Source organism: Takifugu flavidus, chromosome 12 (genome assembly GCF_003711565.1).
Source record: "Takifugu flavidus isolate HTHZ2018 chromosome 12, ASM371156v2, whole genome shotgun sequence".
NCBI lineage: Eukaryota > Metazoa > Chordata > Actinopteri > Tetraodontiformes > Tetraodontidae > Takifugu > Takifugu flavidus.
The window spans coordinates 10,826,784-10,845,900 of NC_079531.1; the positions used below are offsets into that span (position 1 = coordinate 10,826,784).

A 19,117-nucleotide genomic window follows, 5' to 3' on the forward strand; every position below is an offset into this window, starting at 1 on the left:
CATCAAAAGCAAAGTGATTCCATACTTTCAATCAGAAGAACAGACAATTTTTGTCTTAGATGTCGGTCGTGGTCCAGCGTGTTTATTAAAACTTGTTTTTGGTTTATTTTGTTTTTAAATCCCAATGCTGCCATTGTTTCTTTATGGGTATACACCAGATATATATCTGTCAGACAATGTATATCGTTATTTAAAATCAGAGAAATTCCGAGCTCCACTTAAAAGTATCACAGAATGTCGGATTTTCGAAATGGCACCTGAACGCATCTGTTTTTAAAGTAACCGGAAAACGTTTCCGTACCGGAAGTAGAATAATCTGTATAACGCGCATTATTTAGTTCCATTATGACTTTTTAATGCATAACAGCAGTTAAACAACCAGAGCGGACGAGGTAAGACGGCTATATTTTGTTATTAACTTTTCTGAAAATCTCTTTCCGAATATTTGAATTTGGTTCTATAAAGTGATGCATGGAAGTCAGTTGCTGGTGCTTTCCATTATTCGGATCTGTCGGCTGGTAAATAAAGGGAAGGTCTCGTCTTAATGTGAATTAATTAAAACTCGAGGTTTGTGTCTGCAGAAGTCAAACAAATGTGGCACTTTGCAAGAAGAAATTCACGATTTTCCTGTTTATCTTTCAAGAAGCTGCACTCAAATCTTTGAATTTGAATCACTTACGCGTTGTGCAGCCACAGTATTATAAAACAAAAACGCTTCGAAAAAGTGAGTAACAACAAAAAACGTTGCAACCGCACTTTTGTTGTTGGTTGTAATTAACAAAGGGGTTGAAATATAATTTATTAACATATTATGAAGAGTTGTCGACCTATGAACACGGCGACATTAATCTACCCCAGATACTTCGACTTCGATGACTTCCTTCATGTGATCTTTGTTATGCTCTGGAAGCATTAATGAGCTTCTAAATGTAAACTAAATTTACCACTTTTAGTTGTCTTTAGCAGTTGTTTTTTTTAAAAGAATTTCTCAGGTCATCCGAATAAAAGATGATTAAATGTTTTGTTTTTTTCCTTTCATTATGTCTGTATCCAGGACTAATTTCTGCTCTTTAAGGGAAGAAGGGTGAGATGGCCATCGCACACGTGGCTACTGAGTATGTGTTCAGCGATTTTCTGCTGAAAGAGCCCAACCAGGCTCGGTACCGCAGCGTTCGGACGGAGCTGGCGTTGGACAAGTTGGTGACCTGTGTGGCGGTGGGGCTGCCCCTCCTGCTCATCTCTCTGGCCTTTGCTCAGGAGGTTTCTGTTGGTGAGTGGCGACGCTCTAAACATCACTTCAGGTCTGCAATGAAGCCGTTCGATGCTTTGTTCATGTTCACACCATCTTATATTTCTTCCTCAGGGACTCAGATCAGCTGCTTTGCTCCTGCTAACTTCACGTGGAAGCAAGCGGCATATGTGGACTCGTACTGCTGGGCAGCTGTGCACACTCACACTCTCCCTTTGTGGCTGCACAAGGTAATTTTACGGTAACTAAGCCTACACATGTAGTTTGACTTTGGACTTGAACAAGGAAAGACTTTAATAAGTAACATCCAAGAGGAGGAACGTAGACTGTCCAAAAAAATGAAAAAGCCCAAAGCTTTTAACTTGTGATGAGATCTCATGATCTAAAGCGTACCACATCATGTGTCAGAGTAGTATTGCATGGGTTCAGTAGCACCATCGCTCTGCTCATCACTGATGGGACTGTTTGTCTCTCCAGCCAGAGAAACAAACCAGCAGAAATCAAAGAGCAGATCCAAACCGCACACTCTTCGTCAAGTCAGCGGATTTGATTGAGTGAGCATTATCACACAAATGTGTGACTGATTCAGTGTTGTTGTATATACAAGGTTATATAAGTGGTTGGTCTAAAATAAAGCATCATGCATTAATATTGAAGTTAACCAATGCAAAGCGTCACTGTAGCTGCCTGCTATCTTTAATCCAAAGTCTGTAAAGGTGCTACATTATTGCAGGGTCGCTACACTTTGTTCACAGTAAGATGATGGATGGACATGTGTCGACGCGTCAAGAGAGCAAAAGTGATCATTAGCTTTTAACCCGTCTGCACCTTTCAGTTCTTCTTTCGCATGTATCCACACACACTCATGTTCACTCTTGAGTGAGTTCACTCTTCCACTAACCTGAGTCCATCTACAAACATGATGGCAGAGAAGTAGATATTTTCCCTCTCCTCTCCTCTCCTCTCCTCTCTCTCCTCTCCTCTCCTCTCCTCTCCTCTCCTCTCCTCTCCTCTCCTCCTCTCCTCTCCTCCTCTCCTCTCCTCTCCTCCTCTCCTCTCCTCTCCTCCTCTCCTCTCCTCTCCTCTCCTCTCCTCTCCTCTCCTCTCCTCTCCTCTCCTCTCCTCTCCTCTCTCTCCTCTCCTCTCCTCTCCTCTCCTCTCCTCTCCTCTCCTCTTCTTCCTGTTAAAGGGGAGTTTTTTGCCACCTTGCCACTGTTGCTTGTCTGGGGTCAGGCCCTGGGATTCTGGAAAGCACCTTGAAACAATTTTGATTGTATAAGACGCTCTATAAATAAAGATTGATTTGATTTGTGTGACTTTAGTAGTTGTCAGTGGGACTAAAGAGGTCCGTTTGCACCCTGCAGTTTTTCCCTTACATCCTGCTGCTGGTGGCCGTGCTGATGTACACCCCCGCGCTGGTTTGGAGGTTCTCAGCGGCGCCCCTCCTGCAGTCGGACCTCAGCTTCATCATGGAAGAGTTGGACCACTGTTACAACCGCGCCGTTACTCTGGCCAAGCGGATGACCACGTCAGGACTGCTCACCTCGGACGGGTAGGATGAATGACTTCATATCAGGCGTGCGTGCATTTATTAATCACGTATCATTCCTTGTCTCTACCTCCCCCTTAAGTGACCCAACTGAAGGCTGCTTCAACTATCCACTGGTGGAGACCTTTCTGATGACCAAGCGCAGCTCGAGGATGCTGCTGCTCTACTACCTGCTGTGTCGCGGCTTGACCTGCATCACGCTGCTGTGCGCCTGCATCTACCTGGGCTACTACCTGCGTCTGGCGTCCCTCACAGACGAGTTTGGCTGCGCGCTGCGCGTTGGCCTGCTTGTCAGTGACCCGTACGTCCCGGATGAGGTGCAGTGCAAGCTCATCGCTGTGGGGGTCTTCTCTCTGCTCAGGTATTGGGATGTGAAGCTATGCTCAGTTGCTTTTGTAAAATATTGCACATTTGGTATTTTTAATCATAAATTTTACATTGCCAGGTAATTGAATATGTGCTCATCAATATTTTTTATTTCAGATGTTCACCGTATTTCCTCACACACTCTCTGTTTCTCTTCTCCCAGCCTTGTCAACTTGGTCGTGTTCATCGCACTGATTCCCGCAGTGATCTACGCCAGCCTGCGCCCTCTCTTGTGCCACGGGTACACCCGCTCACTCCAAACCTACCAGTTACTGCCCACTGTGGGTGTCCTGCCCACCCCCGATGGCCAATGGGACGATCTCTCTATATATCTGCTGTTCCTTGACGAAAACATCAGTGAGCTAAAGTCCTTCAAATACATCAAGGTGTGGTAGCACAGCAATCACGGTTTTATGGGTTCACGTTGATCTCAGCGTTACAGATTATTGATTTATGAAGGAGGCGCAGGCAGATATTCTCTATGAGATACAGCATATTTATTTTCAGATTTTAGAATTTCCCCTGGAATATCCTGGGAAAGTCAGCACTTTTCCAGATTTTCTTCCACTTTTCGTATCAGGAGCAATAAATAGGAATAAATCTTTGCACCATTTTATTACTGTAGTTGTAGTAATAAAATGTGAGCTACAGACCAACGCAGAGACGTTGGGCCTGAGCGGGTAGATGTCGATCACTGTGAATTCTACATGCTCTGTAATGAAACACTACAGCTGTATTTAATTCTGCAGTAACACAACAGGAAATATTATTGTTGTTGATTGTTTTATCAGTTTTGTCTCACACAGCTGGAAACACGCAACATCGGTGCGCTGCACAATATTATTGATATTAATTTAAAATGAGAACCATCAAAACACAACGAACGTGGCAATGATGCGAGGTGAGTGTGTCCTCATCGGAGTTTTGTTTGGTCGTGTCAGGTATTGGAGCTCTTGAGGAGACGAGACCAGTACTCGAGAGAGAACTTTGACGCGATGCGTCTGCTGCAGACTCTCTGCCTTGTGAAAATGGACACCGTGGACGGGAACAAAGCAGCCAGTAAACAGGCGCCGGCGAAACCCAGAGCAGCTGAGCCTGCCCGGAGCTCCTCAGGACAGAAAGCAGAAGGAGCTGAGGACTGTCCCAACTCAGACACAGATAAACAGGACCAGGTGGAAACTGAGATGAAAGGTAAGAGCGAGCACAGGAGATGCCTTTCCTTCAATTTGGTGCTATTTACAGATATGTAGATGCTATAATGATGATTAAAGTTTGCATTTTGAAGTTATCATCAAGTGTATAGTGATGGATATAGGTGTGGTTACAGCTATTGGTGAACTTTAACGTACCTGTTCACAGGCATCTTGAATAAGAGACTTGGAGTATCTAATATTGGTGGTAATGTTGATATGCAACTCAAATTACTATATTGATTTCTGATTATTTATTTATCAACTATGAGATCACATGTATTGTTAAGTAGTCTATTTAAACAATAATTCCACTTTTAGGGAAAGATGTTTGAGAATAGCTATTAAACACTGCCTCTCCACCATGTTCTGTCAGATCAGGAAAAACCATTCCTTATGCTTCATTGTGGCAGTTTAGATCAAGTGGATTTGACATGCTAAATTTCCACTAGGTGTGTGTGTGTGCACATGCATGCACTGTGTGACAGACTGGTGTGTATTCCCACTGGGATAGACTCCAGCACTTACTATGTTTACATCTAATATTGCCAGTAATATGCATTATTCTTTATTTTTAGAGCTAGCTCCCCTGTTGCCAGGAAACAGCCATGATACAGAAACAGTGATGGAGGAACTCTAAGCCACCAGCGAGTGTGATGGAGTCCTGGCCTTCCAATTACTTCATGGTGGAGGGATCACTGGAGTTTCACCTTATCCTGTTGAAGTCAGAGCTTTTCCAGATTTTATTCCACTTTTTTATATCAGCTCCAGGAGCAATAAATAGGAATAAATCACGTAGATCACTGAATTCTACATGCTCTCTAATAAAAGACTACCGCAGTTATTTAATTCTGCAGTAACACAACAAGAGAATGTGAGAAATGTTATTGTTGCTATTTTACCAGTTTTGTCTCACACAGCTGGAAACCAGGGACATTTAACATTTATATACAATTGTTTTCATTTTTCATCATTCTTTCATGCTATTTCATTCATAAGAATTAAAGTAGGTGAGGAGATAGTTTGAATATAGGACTCCAGACTGTCCCAACTGCCAATAGGGAGATTCCACTGAGACTCATGGGTTATGTCTTTAGATTGAACTGTTGTGTATTTTTGTTGTTTTTTCTTTTACAAAATGGTTTTTAAAAAAGAATCATACATGTTTACATTGGAATATGGTTGTATAGGTGTTGACATCCTGCCATGTGACACTATTAGGGAAGTATCAGCGTGATATTCAAATTCCACTGTGTCCAATAGACTGAAATAGAAGTTTTTTTGTCTATTATTGTTAGGATCACTGTGTGTTTGAGCGTAATTTTTGTACATGCAAGAGATCATCACATCTGTACACGGTGATGGCATTCAACTGACAAGTGTTTTTCTGTAACTTTTTAATGCCCACTGTTATGTGTTGCTGTGTTGGTGTACCTACATCCATTTGTTTCTACAGCACAGATGTTAAAGCCTTAATGGTCAAGAACAGACAGGAAATGTCAATATTTTCCAAATTACTTGGCTGTTCTCAGGTTTTCAGCTACAACAGATACGTGGCCTTATATTTACTATTATATTTACTCCACTTTGGTCTCCTCAGACAGTTCTGCAACTACTAAACCTCGCGGATCATTTCATGTTGGTACGAACACGTGTTCATGTGTGACCATGCCTGTGGTGCCTGTCATCCAGATGTGGTAGCCTTAAAAGCTCAGGTTGTGTCAGCTAAACAGCTGCATTATTGCAGTTTTCATGACAGAAGTACGACTTCCTCTCCTCAATCTTGAGGTCATCTCAGTCAGCTGATAAGCTGTCCGTCATCAAGAAGTTTCTAGAGTATCTTTGTGCTGTACTTAAGGATGAAGATTTAATAAAAGGTAGTGAAACAGCGTTGTTGTCTTGTTTAAAACACATGGAGAAATGAAACTATGACAACATAGTGTTTAGGCCGCTACATCGGTCCGGAAATTCCGATCTGTCTTTGTTGATGAGTGAACAGTGAATAAAATATTTACCTGTAAAATATGATAACAAACATCTTTAAAGAGAATAAAGGAGCGACTCCCACTTGTAATAAATTCAGGCGGAGGGGGCGTGTCAATCACGTGCGTGCTGTTGTGATTCAAGGTCTTCGAAAGTGAAGGTAAAACTTAAAAACCTTAAAAACGGGTCCAGACCGAATTTTCTGGAAATACACGTTTAAAACGAAACCATAAAGACCCAATAAAATAATATAAAGAGGGTAGAGACTGTATTTTCAAGGGCCGAAAAAGCGACAGGAAATGACCTCAAACAACAATATCCAATCAGGATGCTCGACGCGGATCACGTGATACTACACATGTCGGACTTCCGCTGTGACGGTTCTAGCCCTGTGTAGAAACTTGAAATTTAGAAAAATAATTATTTGTAAAAGCGTAGCGCTCAGACCAAAACTTACTGAACGAGGTGAGATAAATCCTATGCAATATTGCAGTTGGGTTCCATTGTGCAAATCAATTCTCAGTTAATGCGGTAGTTTTATTCATTGCGCTTTGTCGTTAACTCTAATTAATCATTTCAGTTATATTAGTAATTCCGTTCCAGCCTAATTCAGATCTGTACCCTCGTACATGCCCCAGCGAACACAGCCTCACATCGTGCAAGCAGAATCTTCCACTAATTCACATTATCATAACTGAAACATAAGCTATTTAGCTTAAATACAATAGTCCACAACACTCTAAACACAATGACAGGTTTCTAGCTGCATTTAAAAACACCCCTTTCAAAGAATGTCCTGTTAATGTTACTGTGTATAAATGAGTTGATTTCCAAGCCTGTTTACAAATGTTCCTTGCTCTCCGGCACCCTCTACTGGACAGAGTTAAATAAAAATAACTTATAAGGCAACTTAACCATATGTAACTTTTGACGTATAGTTTATGGAATATACAGAATGTATACACCCAAATAATAGTAAAAACAAACAAAAAGGACATCCTCTTAGCATTACTATTTATATCGACTGTATGGTTCTCTTTAATGGCAGGAGGAAGAGTAATCTGAGGAGGAAGATTGACGAGGTAAGAGGCACTCCTACATTTTGCTTTTCCAGCATTTCAAACTTCAGTTTTCTTCCTCTTTTGCAGCTTTAACATGTTATTATTGCATCAGTCGTATTAAGTCATATTATATATTTTTCCCCCGATTTTCTGGGCAACAAGATTCAGTGTATAAAAATAGAATTTGACTGTAGGTTTCAACTTACAAAACAAGTTAAATGCAACCGATCTTATAAACCCTTATAAACCCTCCTCCTTTAACATTGATGGTTATTATTTTTATTTAGGGTGAATTTTTCACAAGTTCTCAAGAAGAACAACTTTATTCTTGAGGTTTTGATCTTGATTTCAGGCATGCCACTTTTCCTCTCTCCACGAACAATTGAACTTAATCTCTTTTCTGTTACAGATTTGTGAAAATTTCACTTCGAGTGGCACAGTTTAATGTTTTGAACAGTGTGTTTTTAATATGATTAATTTTGATGTTTACAAAATAGTGTCATAATTGCACTTAACTTGCATGCTAGCGTGGCTATATTAGCAAGTTTTATATGATTAACTGTTTTTGCTGTCAAAAACCGCAATGCTGATTTTTCATATTCCAGCCCGTGGTGTCACGGAAACATGTCGTCTCCTGAGATCTCCTCTCTCTCCTGGGGCCACATGGAGGTGAAGGGATGTTCCACCAGTTACAAGGACTGTAAAGTCTGGCCTGGAGGCAGCCGAGCCTGGGACTGGAGAGAGACTGGGACTAACGTCAGTGGAACTAAACACAATTTACACACAAGCAGAAAAGCAAGTAGAACAGTTTCAGTTCACTGTTCCCTCTCCAGCATCACCCAGGAGTCCAGCCTGCCGATCTGGAGGAGGTGTTGAAGAAGGGTATCGACACGCTGGTCATTGGTAGAGGCATGAATGAGGCCCTGCAGGTGAGGCATCGATATTTGGAAGATTTAAGAGAGTTTGTCAGTTTTAACCCATTGACTATGAGAACTTATAAAGAAAGCAAACCCCCTGTATTTATACCTGCAGTACAAATACAAATTCACAACTGTTACTTTGTTACCTGCAGCTGAAGTTAAACATAATAGAAGCATCTCTATCCAAAATGTAGTAAAGTCAAAGATTAAAGTGGCAGAAAATAGAAATACAGAAGCCCAATTCCCATCTCCACACAGCAACGCACCACCTATATGGTCCTAGGTCACCTCCCTGCTCTTCTACTGAAGGCTGGAGGCCACGGTGCTCATTAGGACCTTCAATGCTGCAGACCTTTGGAGAGAAGCAAGTCCAAATCATGCCCAATCAACTGATTTTACCACAGATGGCGCCCAATCAAGTTGTGGAAACATCTGAAGGAAACAGGATGCACCTGAGCTCAGTTTTGCGTGTAATTTCAAAAACTGGATGCTGTGAAGACCTTCAAGATGCTTTGTGTTCTGGCACATTTAATCAGCTAAATGAAACGTGCTTCTAGGTTCTCAGTATGATTACAAGCTAAGTGCTTGGGTGTCTTCTGGCTGGTTCTATGGAAGGACTGATTGAATGTCCTCCTTTGTTCCACCAGGTTCCTTCGGCCACGCTGGAGTTTGTGAAACAGACCGGCGTTGACGTCACGGTGCTGCAGACAGAAAAGGCTGTGGCTGAATACAATAAACTAGCTGGCAAAGGTGCCAAAGTGGGCGGAGTCTTCCATTCCACCTGCTGAGCAATTCCACTGACCCACGGAACAGAAGGAAGCAAAATGGTTACCACTGAACTCTTCTCTTTATAACCTCAACAGGGGGAAATGGATTTCAGCCAACCAGTAATAAGAAATATAATCCTCTGTTATCAAAAGATTAGTAAGTACTATTAACTGAATGGTAAACTGAACAGCGACGGGGAGGGGGTGGAGGTGTTGGTGAGACATCGTTATGAACTGGCAGAACTGTGATCTAAAACTGGAGAAGTCAGATGGAAAATAACTTTATAGTGCAAATCACTGAATAAATAACCATTTAATGCGTTTTTTCTTTTAACTTTTTTCCCCCCTTTCCACGATGAGGGCGTGCCTCCCCTGACCGCATGTCGCTGAACCCACTGATTCAACACATTCATGATACGCGATTAATAAAGTCAAGTCAAAATCAAACTACATGTGTATGTTTAGTTACCACATATAGACGCCATTCTGGCTCCTGCTTTTTCAGCCTTAATGTTTCAGAGAGAGGACGGTTACCTGGGAGGGATTCTGCTGCGACATGCCAGCACCAACATGGATGGTAAAGTTACCTTGTGCATCCACAAAGGGAGAGTGTGTGCACAGCTTATGCTAATGGGTGGTGGTGGTGGCAGTGAGCTTGTAATCAGGAGATTGCTGGTTCAAACCCAAGACCAAATCAATCTTTATTTATACAGCGTCTTATACAATCAAAATTGTTTCAAGGCGCTTTCCAGAATCCCAGGGCCTGACCCCAGACAAGCAACAGTGGCAAGGAAAAACTCCCCTTTAACAGGAAGAAACCTGGAGCAGGACCAGGCTCATGTAGGGACCAGCAAGTACCAAGAAGGAAAAAAAATGGACTTCAGGTCATGGCCAGGAAGCCGATGGGTGCAGCACCACCACTCACCCACACTCACCCTCAGCACCACTGTGGGCCCCTGAGCGAGGCCCTGGATGCCTATCTTCCTGCAGCAGGGCAAGAAATAGGGCGATGATGGTTGCTTGTCCTCTGACATCAGTGTAGCTTCTCCTTGATTGCAAGACACCTTCAGCAATCATTAATCAATGATTACCTTAGCAATCACCTTAGCTAAGGCACACAGAACCTTTTCAGAGCGGGCTGTTTCTCTAAAAATCGACACAAACAGCAATTTTTGTACAATAAATGCCAAAAATGAATCAAATCTACAACTTTTATATTTCAAAGAGAGATACAGAAACAAAGATGTCATGCTGGACTGGATATTTAAAGTCCGGTTCCAGTGACGCTGATGCTCGTGTCGGAGACGAAGAACTCAGCGCGTCTCCGTTAGCGGCGCGGCGGTTTGGGCATGATAAACACTTTGACGGGCTTGCTGAAGGGGATGGTTCCTTCCACGGTCGCCTCTGGTGTCGGGAGAGAGTCGTTGCTGTCACACCATCCCAACTTTGAAAGAGACGAGGAAGAGGAGGAGCTGTACGCCAGCAGGAGGCGTACCTCGATCTGAGATGGCTCTGAGAGAGAGAGAGAGAAGATTAATGGGAGTGAGAAAAAGCATGAGGTAAATCGAGCAGATCAAAGCTGTGGCATTAGAATTCTGGAGGAGGCTCTAATAAACCAGAAGACAACCCATCAGGTTTAATGCAGAACAATAATTTGACCTAAATATGCTCCTCTGAGTTCTACAGACCTGTCCATGAGGTGTGTGACAGGTAAACCTGCGTGATCAGTCTGTGTCTGTCAGGTCCTGGTTTTCTGAAGTCTCCAGGTTTGGGGTGGATCACATGACTCTGGCCATCGGGATAAAGAACCTGAAGAAACAGACATTGCCCAATTTGTTGCTAAAACAGCAGCAGCTGTCAGAATTCTAACCTTAGACGCATTAACCCTTAGATTTTTGATAAACCGCTGTTTGCCTGAAGTAGGATTCTGAGTTTAAGGCAGAATTCTGAGGGGTAAAATAAGACGGTTCCAGGGCCTGTGGAGGCCTCTGGGTTAGCTTCACATCCAGCTCACCTGTACTTTCACGGTGTTCTGAGGGTCCTGGACGTGTTCCAGTGTTGCATCAATGTCTAGTGCCAACACAAGACCAGAAGTGAAGCGCAGTGGGTTGTCAGACTCCCCCGTTGGCTCTATGATGGTGGCTGTCGCTCTGTGAATCTGCCGCAACACATCCAAAAACATGAATGAGCGGATCACAACATTGATCGCGGTTCTCTAACGTGTACCTGTTCAGGTAGCGCCAGTTGCAGCAGGCTGCTCTGTCTCAGGGTGGTCTGCAGGATCTTTACCAGCTCCACCGGTTTACAGGAAGAGAGCCGGGGCATCACCTCCAACAGCTTCTCTGCAAAGCTGTCCTGCAGGTGAGGCATCTCCAACGCAAAGAGCCTGACGGGCACACGGAGAATCCCAGAACACATTTTCACTCTCATAAAACCCCCAAAGCATCTTCAGCTCAACATCCTCATTTACCAACAAACACCTGTGAATTCACAGGAATATATTCATATATATTTCTTTAGTAGGCAGGGGGGCAGACCCAACACTCTGCCATCATTAGAGGCAGCAGGGAGAACCAGCTAGTAGGTCTGGTTGAAGAGCAGTAGCCCCTTCTGGGCCCCCAATTAACAGGTTAGTCCCATCAGCTGTCTGCTATTCAACAGCAGCTCTGTTCCATTCTGACTCCGCTGCAGCTCTGGCGTTCCGGTACTATTTTTCCGGGCGGCAGAGCACGAGGCAGCAATCTGGCACATGTGGCGCATGTGGGACAGGAAGTCAGGTGCAAAGAAAAATAAAAGGATGGGGTTCAACTGTGCAGAAGGGACCCGCACCTTCAAATACTATTTACCCGTATTGGCCCGAATATAAGACGGTGTTTTTTGCGTTGAAATAAGACTGAAAAAGTGGGGGTCGTCTTACATTCGCGGTCTAGACATTATACCCATTCACAACGCTAGATGGCGCCAGATATATTTAAAGCGAATGCTGAACTTAACGTCCCAGGCCAAAGCGAACCCCTGTCACGAAGAAGAAAAGTAAAAATAGCGGTAGCACGAAGAAGAAAAGTAAAAATAGCGGTAAGAAAGAAAAGAGAAGAAATTAAGAGAAGAGATAACAGAAAATAGGGAAATGTAGCGACAATCTGGAGAAAAGTGGGTCGAAGATATAATCATTTGTTTCATATGTACTGTAATTATTTTCTGTATAAAAATTAAATTTGGTGTTCAAAAAGTCTTTTTTCAAACTTGAGTCTTGAAAAAGAGGGGGTCGTCTTATAATCAGGGTCGTCTTATATTCGGGCCAATACGGTATATGCAAAAAATAACCCAGCTTGATCATGTACAGCTGACAGTAAATAGTTGTGTGGACGCTCCTTTTGATAACGATGCTTTAAATCCCCTTTTTTTTTTCAACCTTAAATCCCTGTTAATACTTGTGGAAGATAAAGTTTTTACCTTTGAAAAGATGCCATGTCCTGCACAAACTTCTCACAGCTGCTGATAAGAGTTTCCTGTCTGGGGAGAGACAAGAGAGGAACATCTGAGCTGAGCATTCGTCAACACTGATTTTGTGTGTGTGTGTGTGTGTGTGTGCACGCGCTAACCCTGGCCTGCTCCGTGCAGTCAGGATGAGCTGCAGAGCTTTGGCTTGGAGACGGACGTGATGTATCGTGGCGACTTGTCTATTTTTCAACCCACTGTACAGGAACTCCAGTTTGTACGTTTCCTCCAAGATCTGCAAACACCAACGCACACATTTCGCAGGCTGGACGCAGCTCACAGCTGTGCTGGCATGATTAGGACGGTGTAGACGCATGCATGTGTGCCGACCTGCTGAGCCGCTGCTGTTGCCGTGACGTTTTGTTTGAAGCACAGGGGGATCGCCATGTTCCAAAGCTTCTCCTGCAGAGCCTGAGGAAACAGCAAAAATGAAAGTCTTCCTGGCATCATCTTCACAATCGACCACAATCAGGAGTCACACACAGATGCTTCTACCTTCATGAGCAGTAGCTGACAGCGCAGGTAGGTCGCGCAGAAATCAGCGGTTCCAGCTAACTCGGTCTGCAGCTCTCCGAGCCGCCGGAGGTCTCTGGAACATGGAGGAGAGCATAACGCGACATTAACAGTCGAGTCACGGGGCAACAGGCAGGAATAGAAATTGCATCAGTCATTTACAAGCATACTTGATCATTCTGAAGCTGAATTCTGCATGATAAATTTTGCTAATGTGGATATTTGTAGACATGTTTACCGTATTGTGAGGTCGAGCAGCTCCTGAGCTCCAGGTGCTTCCAGGTTTTGGATGGTGCTGACCCTGTTCAGACTCTGCTGCAGAAAGAGCTGGGGCGATTCCACAGAACCCGAACCATAACGGGAGTCCACCAAGTCTAGACCGCTGCCAGGCAACTAAAGAACAGGACACAGTGACTGAAAGATGAAATTGTGAACAAACTCTCACTTCCTGGATCAAGATTCTGTGTAACTGTAAGTATTGATGGACACTGAATGATTTCAGTTTTGCCAATGGCCTTGAAACCGTCAATATTTATGAAATAAGGTGCATCAGGATGTTGGCACTCACCCTCAGAGGTGGTACGAGGTGTGACAGACTGTCTCTCAGGTAGGCGTAGTGTCTGAAGGTGTGATCAGAGAACAGGGCTGGCATAGTGGGACACGACTTGGCAGCGTTGAACACCAACACCAGCACAGCGATGTCTGAGATTATTGACGAGTCAAGACAGAAAGACTCCAACTCTCCCAAAATTCTAACTGAACATTCTCACCAATTGAATTAAATCAAAGATCTCGTAAACAAAATAACTGGCAACCCTGCACCGTCAGGTCAGGGCTTTGCTTTTGATGGATACACGCAGGGTCATCCATGTCAGGCTCTGGAGTGTCAAAGTATGGGTGTGTGTTGAGCAGCTCAGGGACCAGCGGCAACACCAGGGTTGGATGACGGGAACCCAGGAACTTTAGACACCTGACAGAGAAAATAAGAAACGTCCGAACCATCACAGTCAGTGTAAAAACCTTAGTTTTGGGATCCAAACCAGCTGAATTCCACACAAACTCTTACTTCCAGATGGAGTTACGGTCTGTTGGATACTTGCTGAGGTTCTTCAGCAATTCCAGCAGAGCCAGTTGGACACATTCTTTAGTGGAGACGTTGGTGTAACAAATTAACTCATGTAGAGCTTCTCTGATGTCACGAGACGAATCCTGGAGGTCAACAACAGTGTCATCAGATATCAGGCTGAAAGACCATTAAACAAAGAAGGAGTGAGACGTATAGTTGGTGATTCCACCTCCAATACAGCCAAGACCGTGTCCAGCTGGTCCTCTCTCAGTGTTATATGGGTAGAGATTTCCCTCAGCACATGGATCGACTGCAGCCTCACTTCCTCAATTTCATCGTTGAACATGTCCACCAGGAAATCCAGACATTTTTCTGCGAAGCTCGGAGACGAGCGCGCCAGCTTGCACAAAGCCTCCACGGCCGCAATCCGCACCTCTGGATGCAGATCACAAAAAGGCGCGTTTCAAAAATACCACGTTCGGTAAAATCCCGATTCTCGACATAAAGTTGCGTCGCCTTACCGAACATCTCGTCCTCCAGGCCGTGAACAAAAGCGCCGCACGCGCCCGAGGCGATGAGGTTGACCGTGTTTCTGTCTAGCTTCTCCTTGGGGGCATCATCTGCCCATTTCCTGCCTGAGGAGAACTCTCCAGAAGCAAAAAGATCCTTGGCACGTTCATGGGCAGTACGCTTCCTCTAAACACAGAGAGGAAATTGTGACTCCCTTTCATTTATTATTATTTACAAAGAAGAGAGATAAATTGATTGAAAATAAAAAGTCTAATTACTCACCCTCAGATCTGACATTAGCTTCTTATCCAGTGTCTGTTCCAGAAAATGAGGACTGACCTGCAGCATTGAGCCCTGAACCCCAAAAAAGATTCACTTTTATAGGTTTGTTTGCCTCAGCCTGATGTGAAAGGCTTCCTGCTCCTCACCAGCGTCTTGGCCGCTTGGACTCGAACCATCCAGGAGCCGTCACTGACCATGTGACTGATCTTCCCGAATGCATCATCGACCAGCCGGATCTCCTCATTGGATGAAGGAATGGGCACAATGCTGATTAAACCAGGCACAAGCGACAGTTTAGCAGCAGGAGGTTAACCAGGGAACAAATCAGAACGCTTCATATCACCATGACAACGACATAAACACAGTGATAATTCACTGGAAGATTTTGGGAAGCTGAATGTCGTTTTAAATGAAACCAATCTAATTTTTATCTCTCTCCATGTGTCCAATCTAAGTTTTAAGGAAGCATAGTTAGCTTGCCTTTCAGGATAGAGCTGGCTGAGCACCCAAACCATCTGCACTGCTGCAGAGCGGACCTGCTCATAGTCATCTGACAGCAGCCTGCAGGCCTGCAAAGACGCACAAATACAAATTGGCGTCAGCCAAAGCTGTGCACGTGACCAACGTGAATGCGCGGGTGCGTCGTTATTTTTAATTGCGTAAGGCAATTTTAGAAAACCCACAATCGTACCTGTTCATAGATGATTTCGTGTATCTTCACACCTCCATCATGTAGCTGCAACTGAGAAACCAAAGAACACACGTAATAAACTCTATACGCAATAAACATACATAGTAAGTACAGAAAAAGAAAACTTGTTCAAAGAGCTCTTTAGTGAGGAGAGTTTTGGTTCAGGCTCAATGGTGAAACGTTAATAACGTGTGTATTCTCACTAGGTTGTGACTAAAGCCTGCAAAAGTTTGCCTGGAACCAAATTTAGATGAACATTGGAACTGAATGTGTAACCTGATCGGGACAAGGTTACATTCAAAGATCAAAAGCTAAAATAACCTCTTTTTTTAATCTTTCATTTGTTCTGTTTTTTTACACCAACCCTTGTGAATATATGAAGTAAATGCTAAGTGGAGGAAATGTCGTGTAAAAGCTTTTAGTACTTTATAACACAGCTGCTTCTTTAACTAAAGGTCTCTAAAGGTTATTTAGCAGCTGTAGGATCCTTCTTACTGTCTGATTGTTTCAGATTTGTCCTGAAAACACTTCTGTGCTGCCTTGGCTGCGCGTTTAGAGTCCCTCTCTCTTAGAGGTGAACCTCCAACCCAGTCTGAGGACTCTGGATCAGGATGTTATTAAATACTTTGTCCCAATCTGAGGGAGAACCTGATAAAAGCTTGTACAGAACACCCTAAAGGATCTGCCTTCCTGCACTTGTCTCCTCATCAGATGAGTTACAATTCAGAGCAGCTCAAAATCGAGTCAGAGAGAAACCGAACATGTGGAACATACTGTATTGTAAATATATGGAAAAGTGAAATACATGCACATACTGAAGCGTGAATGAAGATTTGCTTCCTTAGTGCACCAAACCACCAATAGGATGTTGGATTATTGCACAAGCTTTGTCTTACCATGGCTTTAAGTGCTGCAGTGCGGACTCGTGGATCCTGGTCGACGAAGTAGTCGCTGATGATACTCTGGACGTCCCTCGGTCCTCCTGGATTTGCACGATGCGACGGAGGAATCATAGAAAGCCATCAAACATTACTTAGTTACAAACAATACAATTTTTTCATACTTTAATTCTTGAGCTGCATGGGGATCTTTCCCCCAACCAAACTGCAGTTTCAGAATTAATAAATGTAGTTTTAGGGGTCAGCATGAGGTGTTGCTTCATGCTGGCGGTTTAGAGAGTTAAGAGTGTGTGGAGTACTTAGACACAACCCTACTGACAAGATCAAATCCTCACCATCTTTACTTAGAGGAGAGTCCACCAGGCCAAGACATCCCAGGAGCTGCAGACACTTGTTCCTCACCCCAAAGTACATATCTGACAGGTGCTGAAAAATTGAAAGATGGGAAAGGAAGATTCTCAATATTCAGCAATGCATATCCCTCATCATTGTTCTAGGATAAAAGCATATTTATGGCGTCATATATAGGTTGAAATTGAATGTCACTATATTTTTGTTTCTGGATTTCTTTTGTAAAAAGGATTTATAGTGATAGAGTGTACACACGCTGTCGGCTGTTTGTGTATTGAATACCTTGCAGGCCACCTCAATGAGTCGATGCCTGACTGTAGGATTCTCGGGTAGTTGAGTACCGATCACCAGAAGAGTGTCAAGAAGCTGGGCGAGGACCTGGTGTGACTCTGCGATACAAACAACTCGAGGCATCAGGATAATCTGTTTGAATCTAAACATGATTACTGAGTTTGCAAGCAACAGGTGAAGCTCTACTGTGCATCTCTCGACTGTAGCGAGAGAGGTCAAGGTTGGCTGCTCACCTGTTCCCGTGCAGTGTTGTTCTACCTAAACACAGAAGGCTGCTAATAATCTAACCCACGTGCTCATCCTAACATCACTATTGTGAAAGTTTTTATTTTTGAGTTAATAACCCAATTGCAGAATATTTTTGTAAAGTGTAACAAACATTTATTTACATTTGCTTGGGCTCTTTTAGCTAAAATTGGTAAAGTATGTCTGAAGATATAAACACTAAATTCACATGTGCTATCAATTTACAGTGCTTAAAAATTTACATCAAACATCTAATAAAAGTTACATCCATCATGTATTGGTAGTGTACAAGTATCCAAATATTCTGTTGACATAAGACCAACAATAACTAAAGACTTAAGGGGTGTAAACAGGTTTATCTTACTCTCATTGGCGAGTGTGTTGATGAAATCGTCTACGATGCAGTCGGGACTGAAGCCTTGTGTTTTGGACAGCAGACCCAACAACGAGGCAATCTTCAGTCTCACCGAATTATCCGTTTCCTGAGAGTAGAAAGACAATTGTCAACATTGTTGTCGTCAGCATCATGTCTCTTTTATTAGACCCAACCAAACTGACATGTCTATAGAGCTTCACACACATATATATTATACAGTTCACATTCAAATGAGAAGGTTACCTGTTGCCACAGAAAAGAGTTATCTGTGCGAGAACACTTGTGGGCCATCACGCGTTCTTTACCTTATAGTAGTGTTCCAGCAGAATCCTGATGACCCCCTCCACGCTCTCCGTCTCCACAGGCTTGCGTGCAAACTGAAGTAAGTATTGAAGCGCATCTGTGGAGTTGGTGGCCTTACAAAGGTCAATGTGAAGAGCAGCAGATTTGCTGGGTTTGGACAAACGTAGTTTCTTGGCTGGAGCTTCTTCATGGGGAATCTGTGAAGACAAAAAAACCCCCTCAAAGTAAGGCACCACACAACCATGCATGTGTCATTCATTTAAAGAGAAACTGAATTTAATGTTACGTTAAAGTGAGGATAAACATCTTGCTGTGGTCTATTTGGAATTAGGCTGATGACTTTTGATGGGTGAAATATAAAAGAGAGCACATGATATGATATCATAAATGCGACATAGCATTACACCACAAATGATATTTTATAAACTTAAGTATCAAATGATTCAGGTCGGTTAGTGGCATTAAACCAGTTTTGTGTTCTTTCACAGGCATAGCTTAAGACGTATTAGCCATCTTTGATTAGCTGACAATTGAGCCGACTTAAATTCTCAGTTTGAGATGTAAATGAAGAGCTTCTATTCATTTTCTGGTGCTCACCTGTACAACTTTAGAAAATTCCTCATACACTCGCTTTTTTAAGTGAGCAGCCATAATCAGTGAAATACCAGTTTTTAGATTCCTGGTTCAGGAATCACTTCTAATCAAGTCCCTTAACACACCCCGTAGATTCTTCTTTTATTCTTTTTGGTAGAATAGCTACCGAGCTGTGCTTTTCTGCCCCCTGCTGGAGAATCATCGTTTCGCTTTAATTCTGTTCGAATGAACGAGCCCCATAAACATTCTTTTGGCTTTTCTATAAACAAATGTATACATTTTAGCAGTATAATTGAATAACTTACAATAGTTTTATTGAACAAAAAGTTCTTGTTGAGACAATAAATGTCCACATGAAAAGATGCAAAGTGCAGTTGCTGTATTATAATTCATTATTCATAATTCACAATGA

General features: G+C 43.1%; 3 protein-coding genes across 5 annotated transcripts; 2 read left to right on the plus strand and 1 right to left on the minus strand.

Moving 5' to 3' along the window:
- The first annotated feature begins 269 nt into the window (after positions 1–269).
- Positions 270–6,243, plus strand: panx1a (pannexin 1a). Of its 3 annotated transcripts, none has more exons than XM_057050276.1 (8): positions 270–392; positions 1,055–1,270; positions 1,364–1,479; positions 2,614–2,801; positions 2,881–3,159; positions 3,328–3,550; positions 4,106–4,355; positions 4,933–6,243. In XM_057050276.1, exons 2-8 carry the CDS (start codon positions 1,090–1,092, stop codon positions 4,992–4,994), a joined length of 1,299 nt encoding a protein of 432 aa, XP_056906256.1. In that variant the 5' UTR covers positions 270–392; positions 1,055–1,089; the 3' UTR covers positions 4,995–6,243. The 3 variants fall into 3 exon arrangements, with proteins under 3 accessions (XP_056906256.1, XP_056906257.1, XP_056906255.1); XM_057050277.1 differs by having other exon boundaries at positions 289–392; positions 1,076–1,270; XM_057050275.1 differs by lacking the exon at positions 270–392 and adding an exon at positions 704–724.
- A 427-nt stretch (positions 6,244–6,670) lies between these two features.
- aamdc (adipogenesis associated, Mth938 domain containing) lies at positions 6,671–9,407 on the plus strand. Its single transcript, XM_057049947.1, has 5 exons — positions 6,671–6,802; positions 7,386–7,419; positions 8,004–8,154; positions 8,232–8,327; positions 8,966–9,407. Exons 3-5 carry the CDS (start codon positions 8,023–8,025, stop codon positions 9,104–9,106), a joined length of 369 nt encoding a protein of 122 aa, XP_056905927.1. The 5' UTR covers positions 6,671–6,802; positions 7,386–7,419; positions 8,004–8,022; the 3' UTR covers positions 9,107–9,407.
- An 875-nt stretch (positions 9,408–10,282) lies between these two features.
- On the minus strand, positions 10,283–18,868 carry ints4 (integrator complex subunit 4). The gene is made up of 24 exons (XM_057049946.1): positions 18,709–18,868; positions 18,114–18,308; positions 17,797–17,914; positions 17,178–17,284; positions 16,880–16,970; positions 16,542–16,627; positions 15,646–15,696; positions 15,435–15,523; positions 15,101–15,221; positions 14,955–15,026; positions 14,684–14,858; positions 14,392–14,597; positions 14,163–14,305; positions 13,951–14,066; positions 13,665–13,798; positions 13,335–13,489; positions 13,079–13,172; positions 12,914–12,994; positions 12,688–12,818; positions 12,539–12,598; positions 11,312–11,471; positions 11,100–11,243; positions 10,774–10,894; positions 10,283–10,597 (listed from the first exon to the last, which is right to left on the minus strand). Exons 1-24 carry the CDS (start codon positions 18,760–18,762, stop codon positions 10,413–10,415), a joined length of 2,889 nt encoding a protein of 962 aa, XP_056905926.1. The 5' UTR covers positions 18,763–18,868; the 3' UTR covers positions 10,283–10,412.
- Positions 18,869–19,117: the final 249 nt, after the last annotated feature.